This window comes from Gymnoscopelus braueri (genome assembly GCF_963280865.1).
Source record: "Gymnoscopelus braueri genome assembly, chromosome: 1".
In the NCBI taxonomy this organism is placed as follows: Eukaryota; Metazoa; Chordata; class Actinopteri; order Myctophiformes; family Myctophidae; genus Gymnoscopelus; species Gymnoscopelus braueri.
In genome coordinates, this window is record NC_137603.1 from 5,116,612 (window position 1) to 5,140,546 (window position 23,935).

The window sequence follows — 23,935 nt, forward strand, 5'->3', positions numbered from 1 at the left end:
TACGACGTAGGAGTTGTAATTATATATTATATGTGTAATTACACATGATCTTGGGAGTCATGTGACAATGTAATTGGCTTGCAACATTAGAGGGAGGGGCACATATACATACATATATGTGTATTTATTTATTTCAAATCCATGTATCTATGAACATTTAATCAACCCCAAATTACAACCGCATGTTGCAGGGCCTAACGCTATTTTTCCCAATCCTCGGGTCCCGACGGCCATAACCCACAACTGGCGTTGGGACAGCCCCACTTGCAACTTCCTGAAAAGGCAACTTTTTAGTTTGATAACATGTGATACCTTAGGATCTACTTCATAAGAAGTAGGCGAACAGTGCAGACTGTAGACTTGGTTTGGGATGAGAACACAGTTGGAATTGACCTCGATGTATTCTTTCTTGGCATGCTTTGCCATCACCTACAGTATAATGACACCAACACGACTTTACTAGATGGTTCAAATGGGTTGGGTGTTTAGCCCATAGTAGATGGGATACTTCACTAGTCTTATTTATGTACCAGGGTATTTTTACATGTTATTATGTCCTTATAAACAATGGTTTTAAATTGGTTGTCAAATGTGCCTACACTTACAGACTAGCCTCTGGTTATCTTTTCAAAATCAGAATCAGTTTCATGAAATACACTGTTGCTGTCCGGCAGGAACCAGCTAACTCAATTTTTCCGCTTTTGCATTTTTTTTCCATAAGTCAGGGCCATTGAACACCCTTTATGTCTGTGTGTTGATTAAAAGATAATTGAACCAATGAAAAGTATTTAAAAGTTATTCTGACAAAACCATCTAGCTCCATTGGAACCTCAAACTTTCTGCTAAACCAGCAAGTCCACCAAAGGGGGGTGGAGTTAGCTGGTTTAGCTGACTCCAGGCTCCAACCCCTTTTGACCTCCAACCTCATTGTGAGCTTGGATATCCATTCAGCTGTTCTTATCAATGATGAACAAAACCTCCTAAATCCACTTTTTTTTTGTCATTTCCTGAAAAATGAACATTTTGGAGTTAGCTGGTTGCTGCCGGACAGCAGAGACATAGTATCTAAAGGGATTCAAACTCTTTGAGATGATACTTAACAGGTAGCATATTTTACCTCCTCGATAGGCACATTGCTCTGCAGCAGGAATACACTCAGTTCACGTATCTGTCTTCTTGGTGGATGAAGGAACAGCAGAACTTGACCACGTGTTTGTTTAAAGTAGTCCACAACCTTTCGCATGGCCCCAAAGAGAGACAGGTGGGTCACATTTATAACCACATGAGTCTGTGTCACATTCTGTGGTTCTAAGAGGTATCCACCCTCATCTCTGATGTGGGCCACAGACAGGCCATCACCTGTGAAAGTATTTTGAAACATTTAATTTCATGGTAATCAAACATAGAGGTGTGATTCTCAATTAAAAACCAATGCAGTTCAACAGGATGTGACTAGGGATGGGGATCATTAATGTACAAGTACAAAGGCTGGCCACCATGGAGCAGGCATGTTGTGCCTCTTTAGATCTTTTAAACCTCAAACCAACTCTTGTTTACAACAAGGTTACTGGACAATCGCTCTTCCGGAGCTCGTGCATTGATAAAAGAAGGGGGTTATATGCATCTGGCTCCCACTAAGGGCTTGTTCACAGTGCAGTGACGCCCCTTCTGGCTGGGGTTGTGGAGTTGAATCCTGGTCCACAGCCGATGCATTATGGTAACCAAGACATTTGGCCACCAGCACAACAGAAATTAGCATCACATGCTAACGGGACAAGCAGATTGCAGTTTTTACCTCTCCGGCTACTACCACCAGCTCAGCAAACACAGCTAGCCGCAAAAAGATTGTTGGAATGCTACACCTACCATCTCCACTGTTTCCATGGCTAACCAGTCTGGCGAGTCCCAGGGGTGGCGGTCTAAGTGCCATCTAACGCCGGCCCAAAATCACTTCAGAGCTTTGCCATTTGCGAACATCGGCATGTCTGTGCCTATGGGTCGAGGACCCAGCAGCAGATGTATGATATTGTATTTAGTTTTATTCAGTGTTATATTTTGTTATGAAAATGTGTTTTATGAATTACAACAGATTGTCACTTATGTGAAGTTTTTTTTATGTTGTTTATATGAGAACCACAATGGAAATAAGTCCTGGACTTTTAATGCATGCAGTTGAATAGCAGACTGGAATCAGATTACATTCAGTCGTGGTTCACTCGCAAGGAAACAGTACTGACCGAGACCACCTCAAATCGTTCAATAATGATCCTGCATGTATTCACTAATCCCATTCACTAATGATGAAGTATATTTGTTTGGTGAATGAGATCAGTCCTTTTGTTCTCTGACTACAATACAAAGATATAATCAGTGGAGATCGGTTTGTTCTGCCCCATAGGTTCTGCCCTCCTGTTCTGAACTAAACTCAACGGAATCCCGGTCCTTACGTTCACTGAATGCATACAGATATATGCATACACTCCTCACAGAGTTCAGTCCGATGAGGAGAGCTGCCTGCTGGTCTGTCGGGAAAGAGCCTGTCTTCTACTTTTCAGCCAATGAAAATATTGCATTTGCAGCACTGATGTGACTGAACGGATCTATTTAGGACGTGATGTAGTTCGAAAACTGGTACATTCGAACGCCTGTAGAGCTATTCTTTTTCACATGCGACACCATCTGTAGTATATAAGAGAGATTAAACTGGTGCTTTGACCAAATGAAAAGTAGCAAATGCCTATGTGAGGTAATTTTCTTCCTTGTTTTAATGGTGGACAATCTACATCTTTGTGCACCAGTGATTAGATTTAACCCTCGTAGGGTCCTCGGGTCCTTTTGACCCGGTTTAACATTTTCAACATGAATTAAAAGTATGTAAACATTTTTTGTTCTCTATGAAACTTCTTCTATTTGCCTTATTTACTGTACTAAACATGTGATATGAAAATGAAAATTTTCATTTTCATGAAAATGAAAATTTTCACACAGGGCCTTCGGGTCAAAGTGACCCGAAGGCCCTGGGTGTGACTAAAACACGAAGACCCTACGAGGGAAGACTCGGCCACGGACGCATGACGTAACTTTAGGACCCCCTGGACCCGATAAGACTATTGATAACCTTAATACGTATCGATTTTTAGGTCTTAATACATTTGGCAAGGGTCCTTTATAAAACTGGGTTTTGATCCCCATCCCTACACCTGACAGTAAGGAGTTTCACCGAGAGAGTGTAATGAATGCAGAGGAACACGGCCTGTTCCGCAGCCATATTAATATTGTGTCCCTTGAAACAATACATTTGGAAATAATTGGACAATGATAAGAAGAACTCCTCCTCACCAGGTGTGATGTCACAGTGTGGCAGGTGTAGCTGGCAGACAGACTTCTGAGGACACTTGATGTCAAATAGAGGCCCTGCAGGAGTTCCTCCTGTTGACTGGAGCCATCTTTCATCCCACTGAACAGTCCTGTAGAGGACTTCTCCTTCCCCCGTCGTTCCAAACGCCAATCCTGTCAGACTGCACTCGAATAGGCCCACTCCGGGGAACATGAACCTGTGAAACCATTATTATTGATATCATCCGTTTACTTCATTATATCTCATCTTGCCACATGAAGTACAATCAGTGTTTGGTTCAATAGCGACAACACAAGACTCAGCTGTGGTGAGTGATCAGCTGATGGGTTTAAACATACCGTAATTTTCGCACTATAAGCCGCACCTGAATATAAGCCGCAGCAGCTAAATTGAATGATTTGTACATATATAAGCCGCACTGGACTATAAGCCGCGGGTGTAAAATCCATAGATTTAGGAGGTCCCCTAGTGGCCGTTAGCTGTAAAAATCCATAGATAAGCCGCACCGTTATATAAGCCGCAGGGTCGAAAAATGGGAAAAAAGTCACGGCTTATACTCCAAAATTTACGGTACATCCATATCGGAAGGTACCAATGAAGCTGTTTAGGATGAGTTACCTGTATTCATTGGCTGACTGATTTGTATGAACGGTCGGTGTAAAACTGGCCTGAAAGACACAAAGCAGTCAAGAAACAAAGAATCAGTAATTTTTCAGATGTTCAATCAGTATTCTCAATCAATATTCTAAAGAGGAGCGGCTTTTACTCACAATGTCCATGTGATCAACCTCATCAGAGAGTCTAGAAACATAGAGACACACACACACACACACACACACACACACACACACACACACACACACACACACACACACACACACACACACACACACACACACACACACACACACACACACACACACACAGTAAAAGATAGATAGTTGTGGATACTGCACTACTACACATAAGCCCCCTTTCCACTGCAGCTTAAGCACCACACCACACCACACCACACCACATCACACCGCATCAAAATATCTTCCGTTTCCATTACACAAAAGTACCCCCTCTCAAATCCACAGGTATGAGTAGCAGACTCCGGCCATTGACACTCATTTGTAATATAAACATAGGTGGAGGTCATTGCTTTTTGTCTAACAACGTAATGTAAATGAGTGGCCAACTGTCCTGTATACAAATGCAAATCACCTGTGCACGTGCGGGTGAACCATTTGGTTCGGTATGATCCTTATAACTGTGATTATAATACAATATGAATTATAATGTATTACAACTATGCTAATTATAATACACTATAATGGATTATAACTGATTATAATACAATATAAATTATTATAATGTATTACAGCTATGATAATTATAACACACTATAATAGATTACAACTGTGATCATAATACACTATAAAGTACTATAATGTTTTACAACTTTGATAATCATAATACACTATAATAGATTATAACTGTGATTATAATACACTATAAATTATTATAATGTTTTACAACTATGATCATTATAACACACTAGAATAGATTGTAACTGTGATTATAATAATCTATAACGTATTCTAATGTTTTACAACTATATCCTGTTCTAAATAAAAGTCGGTGAGTGATCAGTCATTATGAAGTGTTTGGCCCCGTTTGGTCTAGCTCAGACCTACTCAGGAGTGGGTACTTTTTAGGCACCAGTTTAGTACCACTTACACTGTGTAGTTTTATAGGGTCTTTCCGACCATATTATATATTCTATTGTTTACAAACATTCACCGGCATGCACAGGTTAAGCTGGTAGTGAGTGACCTCTAGAAGAGAGAAGGGGTCTTTTTCTTCTCCGCTGCAATGACGTCATGATTGTTGTTGTAAATACTTTGTTTATCGTGTTTACTGCCTTTACATTTTCTTTGGGGTTTTGGATCCTGGGGGCATGTGTAATTTCGGGGATACTTTTTTATGGGAATTATTCCATTAACTTTAGGATAAGAGAAATGTCCCTATTTAATTGAAACGTAGGTGTGTTTTGGTACTAGAGTTCCACATGTGTTCTTGCGCGTGCGCATAGAGTTGTTTTGACCAGCAAGATTCATTCCATCGCAGCGTTAGCACGTAGATTGAGAGCTGGTAAGGCAATTGTGCACGAAAAATGATTATTCTGTGTGAAAAACTCTTTTATTGTACTCATATATGTTGTCAATATATTTATGCATGTTTTCGTATTATTAATGGTATTTTCTTTCGTGGTTTTGTGTTTTTCAGTTAAATAACCTGCTGCTACATCACGTCACCTCATGCAACCGTTAGCACCCATTTAAGAGTTCTAATGTGTGTAGATTCTCTAGGGCTGGCTGCAATACTGTACAAGTGATAGTTTAGTTAGGTAACCATGTGTGTTTATGTGAGAATGTGTGTGTGTTATTATAGTTAATACATTACCAAAAGGTAGTATTGGTGTTTCGTGTTGTTGTTGTCAAGTGGTTTACATCAATCATATTTACGTGTGTACGTCCCTGGACCGAGGGGAAGATCTGAAGTTAGGTTGAGCTTTAGATATCGGTACATACACACCACTCTACCCACTTCATTGTAGTGGAAACCAAGGCACAAGTGGACAGTGTGGTGTGGGGTAGGGTGAGGCCATGCATTTGGAAAGCCGCCTATAGAGACTAGAGTGATTATGATGGCCATGCATGCACTTGGACATCTCTCCTTTCAATTGTAGTCAATACATTGACAATAAATGGTAAATGGGGCACTGGAAACTTTCTCCAAAGTGCTTTACAATGTGCATTACATTCACCCATTCACACACCAACAGTGGAGGAAACCATGCAAGGCACCAACCTGCTCATGGGAGAGAGAGTGTATGTATGTGTACGTACGTGCGTGAGGCTGTTCTACTTACTCTATGAAACCCGACTCAACCGAGAATCCAGCATAGAGGGGTTGACTAAATGTGGACTGGTAGGTGTACAGGTGTGTCAGTGAGTCAGACGACACTCTGTAAAAGGACAGAGTTCCAGCAGGGCAGTCCAGATGCACAGCTACTCTGTTGGAGTCAGAGGGACAGACAGGGAGGACGGTTCTCCTCCTATTGTGAAGGACAGAGTATCTGTTGGTGGTTCCGCCATGACATTCCAGACTCCAGGACTTGTTATTGTCTCCAAACAGACAGTCAACACCTACTCCTCCCCTGTTGATTCCTCTGTCAGTCACTGCTACAGCAACCCTTCCACTCCACTCTACCTCCCAGTAACAGCGTCCAGGCAGACCCTTTCTACACAGAACCTGTGGGTGGTGCACAAATCTGTTTGCATGATGAAAATACAACCGTTTCTTGGGCTCCCTTGTCACCTTTCGGTTGTTCTCAGACAGAGAGAGGGATCTGTTTGTTGTGTTTGTGTCCAGTGTGAGAGGATAGACACCTGATGGAGAGAACAAAAAAAAACTTCAGTTCACTACAGTACTGAGTACACAACATTACCATAGAGGTCAGGGACGTGCAGAGGGAATTTGAGGGGCAGGGGACTGAAATATAAAAAGGGCAGCACAGCGCTGGATAATTTCCTTTTGACATGTCTACCCAGACTTAGAGGAATATCTCATTTTAAATTAACACTAGGAATCTAGGATTATACTGCAAAAATAGAAAAAATAGAAAAACAGCGCTTTATTTTTGAGTAAAAATATACCTTCCCCCTCATTATCATAACACAACAGGTGTGGGCATGAGGAGGAGGAGGGACTAGGACAGGTGGGTGGTGCTAAGGTGGTGGAGAAGGTGCTAAGGTGAGAACCAGGTATACTTAATGAACTGGAGGCGTGTCCACATAAAAACATAATTTTAACACTTTCTGTACACTTTTTTGAAAAAAATCGTCCTAACCATAATACCTGATGATTATGTTTTAGGGGGGGGGGATCACTGAAAATCACGGCACCCTGTCTTTAAATTAGCAGTTGCTGTTATTAACAAATTACCCGCCAAGGACGCAAATATGTGTTATATTCCACAAGAGTCACTCTTAACAGCTTAGGAAATGACCCCTCGTCACTCAGAGAAGCAATAGACGGATGTGACGTCATTCCAAAAAAACGGACGTCCGTCCGCCCCAACGTTAGGATTTTTAGAAAAACACTTCTAACTCAGATTCTTTATGTTTGTGATATAAACCACCCGTTTACAACGGGCCATAGCTCCACAATGGCTGCTTGCGGTAGAAATGTTATTGTTCCAGTGGATACACGGATCCCTCCCCCAACCCATGGACACATTTTTGTACACAACATGGCTTCCACAATGTTTCAAAGATCGTCTATTTAAGGTAATAAACGCTGATAAGGGGATACAAAACAATGTTTTAATATCAGGCAGTCAATGTGTTAAGTATTAAGCATTTGCTTGATTGACTAGAAGTGCCTGTCAATCAGAAATGTTGTGATCAATCAAAATTATGTTAGCAAATTGTGAAATTACACGGACACACAGAGAGAGAGAGAGGCCCCTGCTGACACTTGTTGACACTTTTATGGCCCAATCAATCAACTCAGTGCACAACCCCCAAAGCAAAGTACCATCATGCTTCAAAACAGCAATCATTGTCCCGGTTCCTAAAAAAGGCAAAGTAACCGAGTTATATGACTGGAGGCCTGTTGCACTCTCACCCATAGTGAGCAAATGCTTTGAGAAAACATGAGTGATGATCAACAACAAGCTGCCACCCACACTCGACCCCCTGCAATTTGCCTATCGTAAGAACAGATCCACGGATGACGCCATTGCCACATCACTCCACACCACTCTCTCACACCTTGAGAGTGACAAGTCATATGTGAGAATGCTGTTCATAGACTACAGCTCAGCGTTCAATACCATAATCCCCCTCAGACTAGACACCAAGCTACGGAGTCTAGGTCTAAACCCAAGTCTTTGCAGCTGGATCCTCGACTTCCTGACAGAGCGACGTCAGGTGGTGAGGATGGGATCTATGACTTCCGCCCCCCTGACCCTCAGCACAGGAGCCCCTCAGGGATGCGTTTGAGCCCCCTTCTCTACTCCCTGTACACCTACGACTGCGTGGCTTTGTTCAGCTCCAACCAAGTGGTCAAGTTTGCAGATGACACTACAGTGATAGGCTTTATCACGGACAACGACGAAACAGCCTACAGGAGAGAAGTGGAGAACCTGGCACAATGGTGCCAGAGAACAACCTGGCTCTCAATGTTGCAAAAAGAGATAATCTTCGGACTACAGAAGGCCTCCTAGAGATCCCTCTGCCATCCAGATCGGCGGCGCTGCAGTGGAGAGGGTCAGAGAGTTCAAATTCCTGGGGGTGCACATCACTGAAGATCTCACCTGGGCAGTACAGACAGAGCGAGTGGTGAACAACACCTCTACTTTCTCAGGAAACTGAAGAAAGCTGGCATGGGTCAAAAAGTCCTAATAGATTTCTACAGAGGCACCACAGAGAACATTCTGACTGGCTGCTTCACTGCCTGATACGGCAGCTGCACTGAACTCAACAATGCAATGCAGAGGGTTGTGCGGACAGCCGAACGCATCAGCGGATGTGATCTCCCCCCAATCCAAGCCTTGTACGATGAACGCTGTGTCAGCAAAGCACGAGGAATCAACAAAGATCGAAGCCATCCCAACCATAGACTGTTCGAGATGTTGCCGCATGGAAAACGGCTACGCAGTCTCAAAGCTACTAGCAATAGACTGCAAAAAAGCTTCTTTCCACGTACAATCAGGTACATGAAGGATCTGAACCAGAAAGAACCATGGCAAAGGGATATATAAGCTGCCCCGTCCAACCATCCATCCCTTTTTGTTGCACTACTATGCCTGAACTGCAGCTACTGCACCTTATCTGCTGTATATAGAATATACTGTGAAGTTACACAAAGTTGGGTGACAGCTACTGAATAATTATGCTGGTGGTGTATACAACATACCAAGTTATGTTTCTTTATTTTTATGCACATGTACATTTGATTTGATTTGATGATGCTCTTTTCATTCTCTTTTTTGCTCTTTTTGCACTCTTTCTTTAATCTTTTTCATGTCTTCTTTATTCTATTGTTATTACTTATGCTGCTTCATTGTCTGAAGGAAGCCAAACCAAAACAAGTTTTACTCTTATGTACCTGTACACAAGATGTAACAATAAAGTACACACTTGAACCTTGAACCCCTCTGAAGTTCAAAGGGATCAATTAAGTAAATGCTGCATCCATGGCTTGGAGAGGGAACATTTTACCGACAAGCAAAAGGGCAGGGGCTCTAGCCCCCTTCGATGTCTATGTGTGCACGTTCTTGATAGAGGTTTATACTGAAGTGTTGTATGAAATACATTACAGTAAGTAAAGTTCATCTTGCCTATTTGACTTTTCATACAGACAGACAGACAGACAGACAGACAGACAGACAGACAGACAGACAGACAGACAGACAGACAGACAGACAGACAGACAGACAGACAGACAGACAGACAGACGTATAAACTGTATAGTCAGTACTCACAACTTTTAAGGAGCTGAGGTTGAACCCAGTGTTCTTCTCCATGATCCAATCTGTAGGAGCAACAAGTCACATGTTACATGTACTATAAAAAAAAGTACACACAGAGACAAACAGAGACAGACAGGCAGTGGGCAAAAGTCTATACGTTTAGTACGTTTGGTGTTTATCCTCGATTGTCTTTTAACCTTCTATGTCAGTTGCAAGCAATGAAATTAAATCAAAATCAGAGACACACAACCAGACAAAATATTTATTGTAATGAAGTTACTAGGACAACTTCACCCATTTTCAACATATCATCATAAAATGGTAAAATAAAATTCTAGTCTGTCTGTCTCATAGGAGGCATGTGGACACTTCAGAAACATGCCTATCAATGACATCATCTTTACGCAAGTTTTGTTTTTCAAACAAAACAGTTTCTGAACTCTCCACAGCCCTCCTCTGAGACACAGACCGATTAGACAAAAATGGTAGCATATTACAATGAGCATTGGTGAGGACCAATGCTATGTAGATAGGTGGAAAATGGGTGAAGTCTAGTAGTACACTGTCTCCTAAAAACGAGCCAATGGAACATGTGAGTGATGTACTGTCTCCAAGTCTCAACTCACTTGAGGGTTTTCAGTCCAGCAGAGTTTCCTGGGTAATTGAAGCTCAGGTCCAGTTCCAGCTCGCTTAGGTACGGCGAGGGATTAGAGCTTATAGCTGAAGCCAGAGAGGAACAGCCATCCTCTGAGACCAGACAATGTGACAAGCTGTAGAGAAATTAAGACTTTAACAAACCACTGCTGATGTTCAAGTGGAGATCCAGATAGAACAGATAGAACAAACATATTTTACCTCAGAGTCTTAAGTTTACAATGTTGACTCTTCAGCCCAGCAGATAGATCTTTGACTCCTGAATCCTGAAGTTCGTTGAAACTCAAGTCCAGTTGCTTCAGACTAGAGGGTGAACTGAGAACTGAGGCCAGGTATTCACAGCAGCTCTTTGAAAGCAGACAGTAGCTCAGCCTGAATGGAAATGAACATACAGTATGAACATTTTAGTCTCTTCGGTATGTGTGGCAGGGGTTGTTGTTGTGTGGTAGGCTGTAGGGAGAGAGCCAACATGGGGCAGTAGCTGTGGCAGAATTTGGGTAGGCACGCATAATTGATGGGTGGGCCAACACAGGTCCCGAGGCTATCGACTGGAACTAGCCAATCTGGCACCTGTCCGTCTGGCTTATGGGATAAACGCTGGCATCTAGCAATTAATTTAAATGATCCGATCCCTCAGCCTTATGGGATGTACCGGTTATTAGCCAATCGCATAGATTCAAGTCAACGACACGAAGCAAGGATCCTGATTGAATTGATTTAAATAACAGAAACCAAGACCATCCCCAGAGGCCTCATGGACATCGTTATCCCACTGTTGTCTCTTATATCATCGTCGGGCAGAAGAAGTAAAAACACGTCATCTACAACCTCGAAAATGATTGACATTTTTCAGCTATAATGGCATGCCCAAAATAGTGATGCAAGGATTGAACATGGTTAAGTCTGTCTATAAATATTGCACCAATGAATTGTAATAACAAGAGCTTGTGACTAAATAATAACTACACTAGATTCATTGGAACAGTTTTTTGTTTTGTTTTTTCATTTCCTGAAAAGTGACGGTTTTGGACATTGGTTTCTGGCCGACAGTGACAATATGTAATCAGCTACTGCTTGACCAACATGCAACATAGAATTACAACCCACATAAAGAACACCAGGGGTAGAGACAGGCAGGTTTGAAGAAAAAGAGAAACTTCAGGACTACTGACCTCAGAGTCACCAGTTTGAGATTCAGTTTAAGTGCATCTGTGAGCAACTTGACTCCTGAATCCATCAGCTTGTTGATGCTCAAATCCAATTCTGTCAGGTGGGAGGGATTAAAGCGGAGCGCTGAAACCAGAAGTCCACAGTCGCTTTCTGAGAGGTGACAGGACCTCAACCTGCATGTAGATGAACACAATATGAACATGTAATTGTCTAATTTAAGTGTCTTTGGTGTGTTTATGACACTGTATTTAAGAAATCAAAATCTCAAACACATCAAACTTCTATTTTGAATAAAACTGAAACTAGTTCCTGGTTTAGCAATAAGGGTTGAAATGGGGGTAGCTCCCTGCACCATACAAGTGTTATGTCCAGGGGCTGTGCTTGTACATCAAGCTGCTTCACTCTACAAAAACAGGAGACAGGCTCCTGCCCTATGGCTGCTTACTTACAAGGTGTAAGATTGTGAGGTGGCATAAGCACTCCAAATGCTGGAAACCCCAATACCCTTGGGAGAGACGAAGTCATAGATAGTGATGTTTTGCAGAGACCAAACCCAGAGCCCGCCCACTAGTCTCCTATATGTATTCAGCCACTACTAAACAAATCTGCGGAGTTACAATCATGGTTGAAGAAAAGGAAAAGTTTCAGGACTACTGACCTCAGAGACTTCAATTTACAATGTGGACTTTTCAGTCCTTCAGACAACAGCACCACTCCTGAAGACGGTAGGATGTTGTAACTGAGGTCAAGCTCTGTCAAGTGGGAGGGTTTAGAGCTGAGAGCTGAGAACAGAACCTCGCAGTGTGTCTCATTGATGTTACAGTCAACAAGTCTGTAATTACATATTACATAGGAAAATGTTAATATTGCAAAACAATTAGTTTATTTACAGCCTCACAATACCAACTAGAAAAGTGCTCTCCACTGAGTGTATATAACCTGCCAGGCCAGGTTGCCAACCCAAGGGCTGTGTCAGTCATGAGGCACAGGCTTTGCGCTGCTCCTTGTCTGTGGAATGCCCTCCCTGACCACCTGAGAGCACCACAGACTATTGATGCTTAAAAAAACAAAAAAACATACCCCTTTAACAAAGCTTTGTGTCAGTTTTAAACTTAGGCTTCTATGCCTTTGTGTGATTTTATTAACTTTTGAAGTACTTTATAGTTGGGTTTTATGCTGTTTTTATTTTTTTTATGCATTTTTTTTTATTTTTTTTATTTGAGTCAAATTAAAGTGTATTACAAATGAAATGTTGAAGTTCTGTTCATTATATATGGCTTTCTTTTGTAAGAAATGGGGCCATCCCACTAACTTCTGTTTCTGGAGTCATTGTACGACCTATGGTTCTTCCTTGTCCTACTGGGAGTACGCATGCAAAGTTTCACGCAGATCAGAACAGCGATGTCTGAGATTAGCTGTTTACAGTCAGAATCACAGCTGGAGAGACTCACAGGACCAAAACATAATCTCCCGCTTTTGGCCGTCTGGGCTGGCAGCGTTAATTAGAAAGGGGCACTCCACTCGGCCAGGTGGCCTACCCAGAGCTATGTATCGTCACTTTGCCGCTGCATTGTGTCTATAGTAGCCTACCAGTTCTATCCTCCTTTTTGCTTAATCTACTTTACAGGCTGTGGAATAATGCTGCAACTCCCCATTTTCCGTTATTTAAAATTATTATTTTTGCTGTTACTACACATTTTCGGCATCAATGGGCTCGTGATCAAAAATAAATATTATACAGATTTTTCTATAATTGGCTATAATGGGCTCATACACGTTTTGCTGCTACTAAAATTGCTATACATTATCTCTGATGTGTGATAACAAACGTTATTATTGCATATTTTGGGCCCGAGCTCTGCACCAGTGCGAAGCCCTATTGAAATTGCAAAGATTATTATTTTCCCGAAAATGAATCGTGCTTTTAGGGCCAAACTTGGCACAAATATCACAAGTGGCGATTTTATTTTATTTTAATGGTCTTGTCTTGAAAAGGGGCGTGGCCTAATGGCCTAATAGCGCCCCTACAAAATGTCAACGTTGAAGCCCCACAATATGGTTTCACCTTTGATTGAAATTGATTGAAATTTTTATTAGGCAAAATAATGTAAATCCCTCTAGTTTTGTGACTGTGGGTGTCACTAACTTTTTGGAGGTTTTTGTAAAGGGGGCATTTTGGGCAAATCTGCATTTACGATTTTGAAGACCAGTCCCATTTTTTGTTGTTTAACCCTGTCTTCCACCCTGAGCCAGCCTAGGCTGGCAAAGTGAGTGGGAGAGAGGTGGGTCATGGGCCCCAGTCCGAGAAGTAGTCGAATCAGTTTGTTTTGGGAGGTTTGAAGCTTAGTCTTCAGTGACACTGAGGTGTTGGAGTACCAAGAGGAGCAAGCATAGTCATCTAGTCATGTATTCACCTACATGCATAAAGATTCGTACACACCTGTATCATGTCTCGACTTAACAAAAAAAGTCTCTTGGTGCCATAACCTAAACCAAACAAGTAACCAGCCATTTACATTTTTTGTGGCATTTTTGCGCAATTTATGCCATTTTCATGGGTCCACTTAAACAAACTCCTCCTAGGAGGATGTCAGATCCCCCTCAAACTCGCTCAGTGCACACAAAATACCTTGACACGATGAAAAGTTGTCAAAGGCGTTACTTGTGAGTCACCTCATTAGATTTGGTTTTAAGTCCTTGACGTTCATTGGCGATATTAGTTTGGTTCTATTTTTGCTATAACGTTTGAACAGTTTGTCGTAGAGACTTGAGTCACGTCACTTGATTCGGTTGAGAGTCCTTGTCCTTCATTGCAGTTACTTAGCCACGCCCCCTATTCCGATTGGTCGATATTTTATTGTTTCTTTATTTTGCAATAACTTTTGAACAGTTTGTTGAGTCATTAGTCACCTCACTGGACTCAGTTGAAAATACTTGTGCTTCGTTAGAGTTGTTTAGCTCTGCTCCATGTTCTAAATGGTCGATATTTGCTCCTAATGTGGACAGAGGTGCGGGGGCCCGGTCATCGCTGCTTGCAGCTTTAATTTTACATTATATTTTTCTATTCTACTCAGATAGGCTACATGTAACTGGCTTCTAAATTCACAAAAAGCAATAATTGTGTCTGCAACCCACAACTTGTTTACTACAATTACAACTATTGCCACCACTATTACACCACTCTATCTGTCAGAGTTACTATTACTTCTACAAACATTGTTTAATCGTGCTATGTTATGTTATTATATTCAAATAAATCAAGGTTTTGCTGCATTATTTTGGGACTCACAATAACCAATTGACCATATTATATTTAATGAGACAACCTACCCCCCCCCCACACACACACACACACACACAAGTTTACTTACTATGTCCAAAAGCATTTTGAAACCAACTATACAATAGACAGCTCAGCTGAAACTTGACATAACAGCATTTTTGCCAATATGTTTAAAATTACATTATAACATGATTTCCTCCATTCTAACATGTTTCTATTCAAATGGATACTAACCGAGCCTTACTGCAGTTCCTCACTGCTGGGATCAGTCTCTGTCGCCCTCTCTCTGATGTGTTGTATTTGTCCAGGTCCAACTCATCCAGAACTTTCTCTGACATCTGCAGCATGTGGGCCAGAGCTGAACACTGGGTGTCAGAGAGTTTTTTTTGTGATCTGTCCCCTGACTTCAGGTACTGTTCTATCTCTTGATGTACTGAGTCGTCCTTCATCTCCATCAAACAGTGGAAGATGTTGATACATCTGTCAGGATTGTAGGCACCAGAGATGTTCATCTCCTTCAGGTTGTTGATGGCTTTCTGGATGCTCTCTGGGCTGTTCTCTTTCTGTCCCAGCAGACCTCCTAACAGACTTGGATTGGACTGCAGTGAGAGGCCATGAAGGAAGCGGACAAAGAGGTCCAGGTGGCCGTTTTTACTCTTCAGAGCTTTAAGCATGGCTTTGTTCAGGAAGTCATCTAGGGACATGTGACTATCATGATCTTCATTTTCTTCATCATTATCTTCTTCTTCTTCCACATGTTTTTCTTCTTGTTCTTTTTCTTCTTCTCCTCCTTTTTCTTCTTCTTCTTCTTCTGTTTCTTTATCATCATTTTGAGGATCCTTATCTTCATCTTCTTTATCGCCATTTTTCAAATCAGAATCTTCCAGGAATGTCTCCACTATCCTCATTTCCCCCTCATTGTAACAGTGTAACAGGTAGACTGCAGCCAGAAACTCCTGAATGCTCAGATGAACAAAGCTGTAGACTTCCTGGGAGAGCCCTCTCTCACTTTTGAAGATCTCTGTGCACACTCCTGAGAACAGTGTGGTGTCTGTGACATCAAGACCACAATCTATCAGGTCTTTTTGGTAGAAGATGAGATTGTCTTTCTCTAGCTGTTCAAACGCCAGTCTGCACAGTTTCAGAAGAACTTCAGCTTCCTTGAGTGGATTCAGATCAAATGTATCATGATACTTCTTTTTCCGCTTTGTCTGAACGTCAAGGAAGTGGCAGTACATCTCAGCCAGGGTCTTGGGCAGATGTCCTGTCTTGTCAGTCCCCAACATCTTCTTCAGAACGGTAGAAGCGATCCAACAGAAGAGTGGGATGTGACACATGATGTCGAGGATCCTTGATGCCTGGATGTGTGAGATCATTTTACTGGCCAGCTGCTCATCACTCTTCTCGAAGTACTCCTTCTTCTGGTCGGGTGTGAACCCTCGTACTTCTGTTACCCTGTCAACAAATTCAGGAGGGATCTGAGAGGCTGCTGCAGGTCTGGTAGTTATCCAGAGTTGAGCTGAGGGCAGGAGTTTCCCCTTGATCAGGTTTGTAATCAGCACATCCACTGAGGTTGCCAGTGTTACATCATCAACATCCCCATTGTTGCAGAAGTGTAGCGGAAGTCTGCTTTCATCTAATCCATCAAAGATGAAGACAGGATTGCATGCAGAAAGTTGCTCTGCTGTCAGCTTCTTTAATGTTGGATGGAAAACGTGGATCAGTTTGAGAAGACTGTACTGCTCATGTGTGACCAAGTTCAGCTCCCGGAACGAGAAAGGAATCAGGAGACTAATGTCTTGATTGGCCACGCCCCCCGCCCAGTCCAGAGTGAACTTGTTCACAGAGAATGATTTCCCAATGCCAGCGATGCCCTTTGTCAGAGCTAATCGGATGGGTTTTACTGTGCCTGGAGAGGGTTTGAAGATGTCAGAGCACTCTATTGGCTCGTCACGGCGGGTCCCGATCCTGGATGCTTGCTCAAGCTGCCACACCTCATGCTGCTTATTAATATTAACCCTTTCATTATCTCCCTCTGTGACGTAGAGTGTTGTGTAGATCTTGCGGAAGGAGGTTCCAGACCCTGGTCCAGCTGTGTCTTCTCTCTTACTTTCTGACTTCTTTGTAAGACTGATCTTGTATTTCTTCAAAAGCTTATGCTTAATTACACCCACTGTAACAGAACAGTTCATGAATGTTAACACAGTTTCAATCATAATTTTACATGTGAAAATATATAATTTACAATTTGCACTTGCAGTGAAAAACCTGCCTTATACAACATCAGTAAATAAAATTAGCTTATAGATGTTTTATAAACAGAATAAACTATTAATGAATGCTTCTAGATGCTTTATTAGCAGAAGAAATGAATATTCAGAAATTAAAAATATATGTTTAAAATAAACAAATGCACCTGAGGATTTGTCTTGTACATCAGACCTGGACGACTCCTCAGTCCTCTCTCTGTGGAGACACAGACAGACTTAGGGTGCATTCGGAAATTGCGCACCGGAGCGCACTCGCCTATTAGTTTGTATGGGCCAGTGAGCTCAGTGCTGTATTTCCTTAATAAGATTATCTTAAACATGCATACACACAAGATTTTAAGATAATGGGGCCTCAAACGCTACAGGATTTTATCAAGATTACAGGGCCCGGGCGGAGCAACGCAGCACCTCAAGAGATAACATGCAGAGGCAGATGTAAAAAGCGGGGCCGGTTAAACCTGCAGTAGTAAAGGTTGTATAACGGTTGTTATATATCTGGGAAAAAAAACCAAGCCACAGCTGTCCAATAGTGCTGCATACTAACATTTATTTTCATAATCAACTAATAGGGTGATTATCAAAACGATTCATCAAATAATCTGATTATGTCTCTCATTTAGCAATGACCATTATTTAATTGAGGTTTCGAGGCCTGTAAGGCTCGAAACCTTATTGCATTCCTTGGCTTTCTCTTTCCTCCGCCGTTTTTTCAGTTCTGGCCCAACCGTGCATATGCTTTTTACGAAACTCAGCAATATGGTAGAGGGCTATGCCAAACGGCGAAGACCCCAAACTCACAATCATTGGCCAAAGGGTGGCGCTGTAGCATTCAATTGAAAATGCCAACTTTGAACAGGTACAACTCATGCCCTGTTTGACCTACAGCCATGAAACTTCGATACACACATGCGTCTCCTCATGCCTAACAACTTTCATACTCTGACTTTTGACCTCTGACCTTTCCCACCATTTTGAATTATATGAAAAACAGTAACAAATCTATCTCCTCCTGGGATCTTTGAGCAATCTGCACGAAACGTTTTACACATGAACTTTGGACCTATGCCGACAAACGTGAGCAAGCGGATTTTCCTAAGTGAAAACGTTAAGCTTTTATAAGCCAATGAATATTGCAGTTTTATGAAAATTATTCGTCTGCCCCTAACACGTACATGCAGACTCACATTTGTTTGAAACTTTGCAATACTGTAGAGGGTCATTCCAGGTATCACTGAAACCAATTGGCTATAGCAAATGTTTTTAAATGCAAACTTTAAACAGGCAAAAGTCATGCCTCGTTTGGCCGACAGCCGTGAAACTTGCTTACACATGTGCCTTGACTTATGAGGAACACATCTATCACTTTGACCAGTAAGGCTCCGCCCTTAGATTTTACGCCATATTGAGCAGTTTGAAAAACATTTAAACCCAGGATTTCTGAGCAATTTGCGTGAAATCGTGTCAAATGTGTGAATTCCTTTTTCACCAGTTCAGGTCTGCAGAAGGAGCGAGTGCATTCTCCGGCAGCGGCAACAGCCGCGGAACGTCCGCGGAACTTCCGGTGGAGGAGCGGCAGCTCCCGGCAGTGACTGCCGGCGGTGGAGCGTCAGCTGCCGGCGGAGCAGCGGAACTGCCGCGGAAACTGCCGGTGGAGGAGCGGCAGTCGCGGAACTGCCGGTGGAGGAGCAGCAGTCAACTTCTTTTTCCGCCGATAAAGTATAGTTTTGGACCATGACGGAGCCGCGCCGAATCAGCAGACCTTGAGGCCAAGGAGTCGCGCCCGAGCGCCTCCAGGCGCGAGTGCCCGCGACGACCGGCCGATGGTCTGCTATTCGACTAAGCGGCGTCCGAGTTATGTACCGATAGGCACAGAATCGTAAATAATATTAGTGGGGACTGCGTTACACAAACGCAGCACACTCCCAAAGCTGACGCCACCGGCAGCTCCAGCCGGCGCCGCCGCCGGCGCCGCCGCCGCTGCCGGAAAATGCACTCGCTGTCCCTCCAGGTCTGTTGGTCCAATGGCTTGATTGCTTAATCATCTGCATTGAAACCACAGGGTCGCGGTTCGAGTCCCACCTCAGGCAGATTTCATCTCAATTTTATTGCACACAACATGACTGTATCAATGAATAAATGTGCAATTGTTAAATATAACATGAAACACTTATTTGAGGGTATTTATTTTCAATGTATGACGTACTTCATTCCCCCTTTTGTTTTGTTTTGTTGGATCCTCTTTTCTCACTGACTAAGGCTGTGGATTGAATAGCTCAATCAGTAAAAGGTTAGCCTCTTGTGCCAAAGGTCCCAGATTCGAACCTCACTCATTACATATTACATTGTACAAAACATGACCCTGTTAATTCAGACATGTGCAATTTTTAAAAAATAACATGAAATGCTTTTTTGAGAGTAGTTGTTTTTTATGTATGACGTACTTTCTTGTGCAAATAGCCGATCTACAATCTCACAACTTCTCAGACAACGCGTTGTGAGCTTGTAGATCGACTATTTTCACTAGTTTCCATTCCGAGAAGACAAAAAAAAACTGTATTGGTAAATGTTTTGTGAACCAATGATCAGCTCAATGAGAAGAAAGGCAGCCTGTGAATCCATAGGTCGCTAGTTTGATCCCTGTCCCCAACAATGCGTTGAGGTGATCATCATTTGGAATTCGTAGTTTTACAAATAGTGTTTCTTGAGGTTAGGTCGTTGTTTTTAGGTTAAAGGGGAATTTTGGACTAAAGTTTTCTTACCTTTTCTATGACGTTATGATATCTTAGGATGAATGGTACAGTAGAAAAAATTCATAACTCCACCCCTGAGCCGCCACAGCTTAAAAGGTGCGCGGATAGGCCTTAGGTTAGATCACATATTTTAATAGCTATAAAAAAAAAAAATGGTGAGATCTGACGTTCATAGTGACAGAACACTATGCAACCAAAAAAAAACAAAACAAAAAACAGAAGTCTCGCTAGACGAGATTGAATTTTGTTTTTGTTTTTTTTTGGGACAGTGTTCTGTCACTGAACGTCAGATCTCACAAAAAAAAAAAAAAGCTATTAAAATATGTGATCTAACCTAAGGCCTATCCGCGCACCTTTTAAGCTGTGGCGGCTCAGGGGTGGAGTTATGAAAATATTCTACTGTACCATTCATCCTAAGATATCATAACGTCATAGAAAAGGTAAGAAAACTTTAGTCCAAAATTCTCCTTTAAGGTTAGTGAGGGTGGGTGTAGAAAAGAATCATCTAGTCAGCAACCTTCCCCCTATTCCCATGGATTGGATCCACCCCTCTCACCTGCTCTCACTCATCACCAATCACACCTGTCTTCACTCACAACTCATTAGTGGCCTGATGGCTTTTTCTTTGAAATAATGTGTAGTTTTTCAAATATTTAACTTTAAGCGCCCGATGCCACGTTATTGGCCATGGCCATTTAAAGGGTAGCAACATTAACAAACACATGAGTCTATACCTGTAACAATGCTCTATACAACAGGGAACCAGATTACTCATATGCTGTGTTGCTTTTGCCAGAACTCGATTCCATGACCTTGCGGTTGAGAGTCAAGAGCTTTTCTAACTGAGCTACCCAGACACAAGGAACAATATACATTCATATTGTATGAACGTGCAACTTTTACACTACATATTTGTTTTTACATCACTGTCGGATTAAAAAAAAAAAAATCTAAGCTGTGTGATATATACATTTTGAGGTAAGACCATTAATATCAACCTATGTCCCTCTGCACTCTAGCAATCAGTGCACCTGGTGATACCTAGCCTGTCAGTCATTGGCTCCTCAATGGTGCTGAAAAGTAACTATGTACATTTACTCAAGTACCAATACAAATGATTACAATGCACAGTACAATTTTGAGGTACTTTTACTTTACTTTCCATTTTTGTCACTTCTACTCTACTACAATTACAGCATATGACAGCTTTAGTTATTGTTACTTTGCTGATTTAATTATTAATACAACACTTACAGTAACAACATACAGCCGATCTACAATGTGACGCGTTATGAGCTTTTATATATATAATAAGCAATCCATGCTGTATGATAACTTACCACACATGAAATCCAATTCTGTCTATCCAATGGCTCAGTCAGTACACTGTCTACCAGCCAGTCTGTAGGTCTGAGTCAACCTAGTGTGCAACACTCCCCCTGGCCTATTCCCATGGATTGGATCCACCCACCTCACCTGCTGTCACTCCCTCTCAATCCATAATCACACCTGCCCTCACTCACTCCTCATTAGTCTCTCTCTGCCTCTCTCTCTCTCTCTCTCTCGCCTCATATCGCCTTTTGCCGTATCCCTCGAAACCGCTTGTTGCTGCTTGCAGCTATATTTATTATTATTATTATTATCTTCCCGATACTGAATCACGTTTTTGAGGGGCACTGCGTACTCCAAAAGTTTGCAACAAACATCACAAGTGGTGAAAAATTATGTATTTAAATAGCGCCCCCTACAAAAGTTTGTGCTTGAAGCCCCACTATACGGTTTCACCTACCTGCACCTGGTACCTGGTACACACCTGTATCATGTCCCGACTTAAAAAAGCCATTTTCAAGGGTTGTACTTTAACAAACTCCTCCAAGGCAGATTGTCGGATCCGCCTCAAATTCGCTCAGCATACAAAAAATCACACCCTGTGTGAAGTGGGCAGTGTCTTCCTAGCTAACCACAATACTGAATAGAGTCAACCAATATATATGCTTTGATCTGAAAGAGCCACTTAGTGTCAGCATGTGTCTTGCTAGCTAATCACAATACTGAATGGAGTCGATCAATCATGTACAAAAGATAAATACATTTATCTTTTGTAAAACACACTTTATGATGGACAAAACCATAACTTAAAAAAAACAATAATTTGGTTTTTTTTAAGTTATGGTTGCTTATATAGGGCTATGCACATGTGTCATGTGACACTGGCCAATCACAGTCCTGAATAGATTGTGATTGGCCAATCACAGCGCAGGATAATTGTACACATTTCCAAACCTCACTTTTAGGGCCGGTTTCACTGCCCAAGATATTTGTACATTTTTCCAAATCTCACTTATAGGGGCGGTTTCACCGCCCAAAAAGACTATTTTGTTGGAACAACCCTTTCTGAAATCACTCCAAAAGTGTTCTAATGGTGGAATGAATTCAGATCCCAAGTCGGCTCCCTTCTCAAAAAATTTGATTAGGACAAATACGTATACCGTTCTGTTACCCAACTTAACCCATTAAGACCGGGAACGCATCTGTAATTTTTAGATTTCTTTGGGCTATTAAAAAAAATTGCAAATATACAAGCTCATAGGCGGCACCGAGTGCAGCGCTATGAGCTTGTAGATCTGCAAATCTTTGAATATATACTTTTTAAAGCGAACATTTGTAACTCAACTTTTTGCTTCTTGGGCGTCCCTGGAACAACTGTAAATTGTATATGTATAAAGATATATACATTTTCAAAATTGAAAAAAAAAATAGCAGATCTACAAGCTCATAGCGTGGCACTCGGTGCCGCGCTATGAGCTTGTATATCTGTTTCTAATCAGTCGCCTGGTTAGCGATAATTAGGAGGCGAGATTGGACGGGAGAAGAGAGGGAAAAGTGGGTAGGGAACGTTGAAATGAAAAAGAAAAGAAGGAGAACATGTCATGTAGCAAACACTTCAAAGGAACCGACTTCTCTTTTAGAAGTGGCATGATGAGGGTCCAAATACCAAGAGGGACGGCTCAGGGGCCTCCGAACGAGGGAGAGGTGGGCTGGAGGTGTTAGAGGCAGTGACCCAGTTCTTTCTCAATGCAGACAGACAGACAGACAGACAGACAGACAGACAGACAGACAGACAGACAGACAGACAGACAGACAGACAGACAGACAGACAGACAGACAGACAGACACACACACTGCAACTCCACCTTCCCTTGCAGGTTCTCCCCGCAGCAGGTAGAGTCCCTTAGCTTTCACTAAGGCCGCACAGACTACCGCTGGGTAAAGTTCACCAGCCCTTTTTCAATATGACGACGTCAGAGGGTAGGGGGGGGGGGGGCATGGCGAGTGCACCATCACAACAGGAAATGAGGGCTTGTCTCGGCCAAGAAAATATGAGAAGCCAGATATCTGATCATCTAATGGCAGATAGATGCTACTTCACTTTGACAGAAAAGGCATCAGTCAATAAATGGCAGATGAGGAGGAACATGAAAAGTATGCCATTGATTCCTGCCCCCCTCTCCTCCTCCTCTCTCTATCTATCGAATCATTCATTCCCAGGGGCAGTGTGATGTGTGCTGTGCAGAGGGCATACAGGACATGGAAGTGCTGTCTTGTACTGTATGTCAGGATAAGATGGCTGTGAAATCCAGTGAAACAGTCTGCGCAAATGCTAAAAGTACTCTGTGCCTTCAGTGTACTTGTGGCAATAAATCTTCACAGTCTGTCTTTATAAAGTAGAAACCTACAGTATGAATGTTGAATGTACTGTATCTGTAAATCATGGAGGAACACTCACCTGGGCTTGAAAATTCTTGAGGACAGGTGCCACCATCTCCCGGACTTCCTATATATACACACAGGCAGAAAGAACAGAGGTTCAGCATTTCTTAATTTGTGTGTTTCTCCACCTGGTTAGGGACTGGAGTGGCC

At 42.2% G+C, this 23,935-nt stretch overlaps 2 protein-coding genes across 2 annotated transcripts in view; both read right to left on the minus strand.

Moving 5' to 3' along the window:
- LOC308089679 (uncharacterized protein) overlaps positions 1-23,935 on the minus strand; it is a 496,849-nt gene that overhangs the window by 316,994 nt on the left and 155,920 nt on the right. The window lies entirely within an intron of this gene.
- Positions 1-23,935, minus strand: part of LOC308083831 (NACHT, LRR and PYD domains-containing protein 1-like) — a 52,680-nt gene that overhangs the window by 17,271 nt on the left and 11,474 nt on the right. Inside the window, exons 5-18 of the mRNA XM_080426232.1 lie at positions 23,802-23,849; positions 17,411-17,460; positions 15,229-17,167; positions 12,370-12,543; positions 11,714-11,884; positions 10,743-10,913; positions 10,514-10,657; positions 9,900-9,949; positions 6,279-6,798; positions 4,129-4,159; positions 3,977-4,026; positions 3,340-3,554; positions 1,118-1,359; positions 313-429 (exon numbers count right to left, since the gene is read on the minus strand). Coding sequence (XP_080282358.1) covers positions 313-429; positions 1,118-1,359; positions 3,340-3,554; positions 3,977-4,026; positions 4,129-4,159; positions 6,279-6,798; positions 9,900-9,949; positions 10,514-10,657; positions 10,743-10,913; positions 11,714-11,884; positions 12,370-12,543; positions 15,229-17,167; positions 17,411-17,460; positions 23,802-23,849 — 3,922 coding nt within the window. The remainder of the gene's footprint in view (positions 1-312; positions 430-1,117; positions 1,360-3,339; positions 3,555-3,976; positions 4,027-4,128; positions 4,160-6,278; positions 6,799-9,899; positions 9,950-10,513; positions 10,658-10,742; positions 10,914-11,713; positions 11,885-12,369; positions 12,544-15,228; positions 17,168-17,410; positions 17,461-23,801; positions 23,850-23,935) is intronic.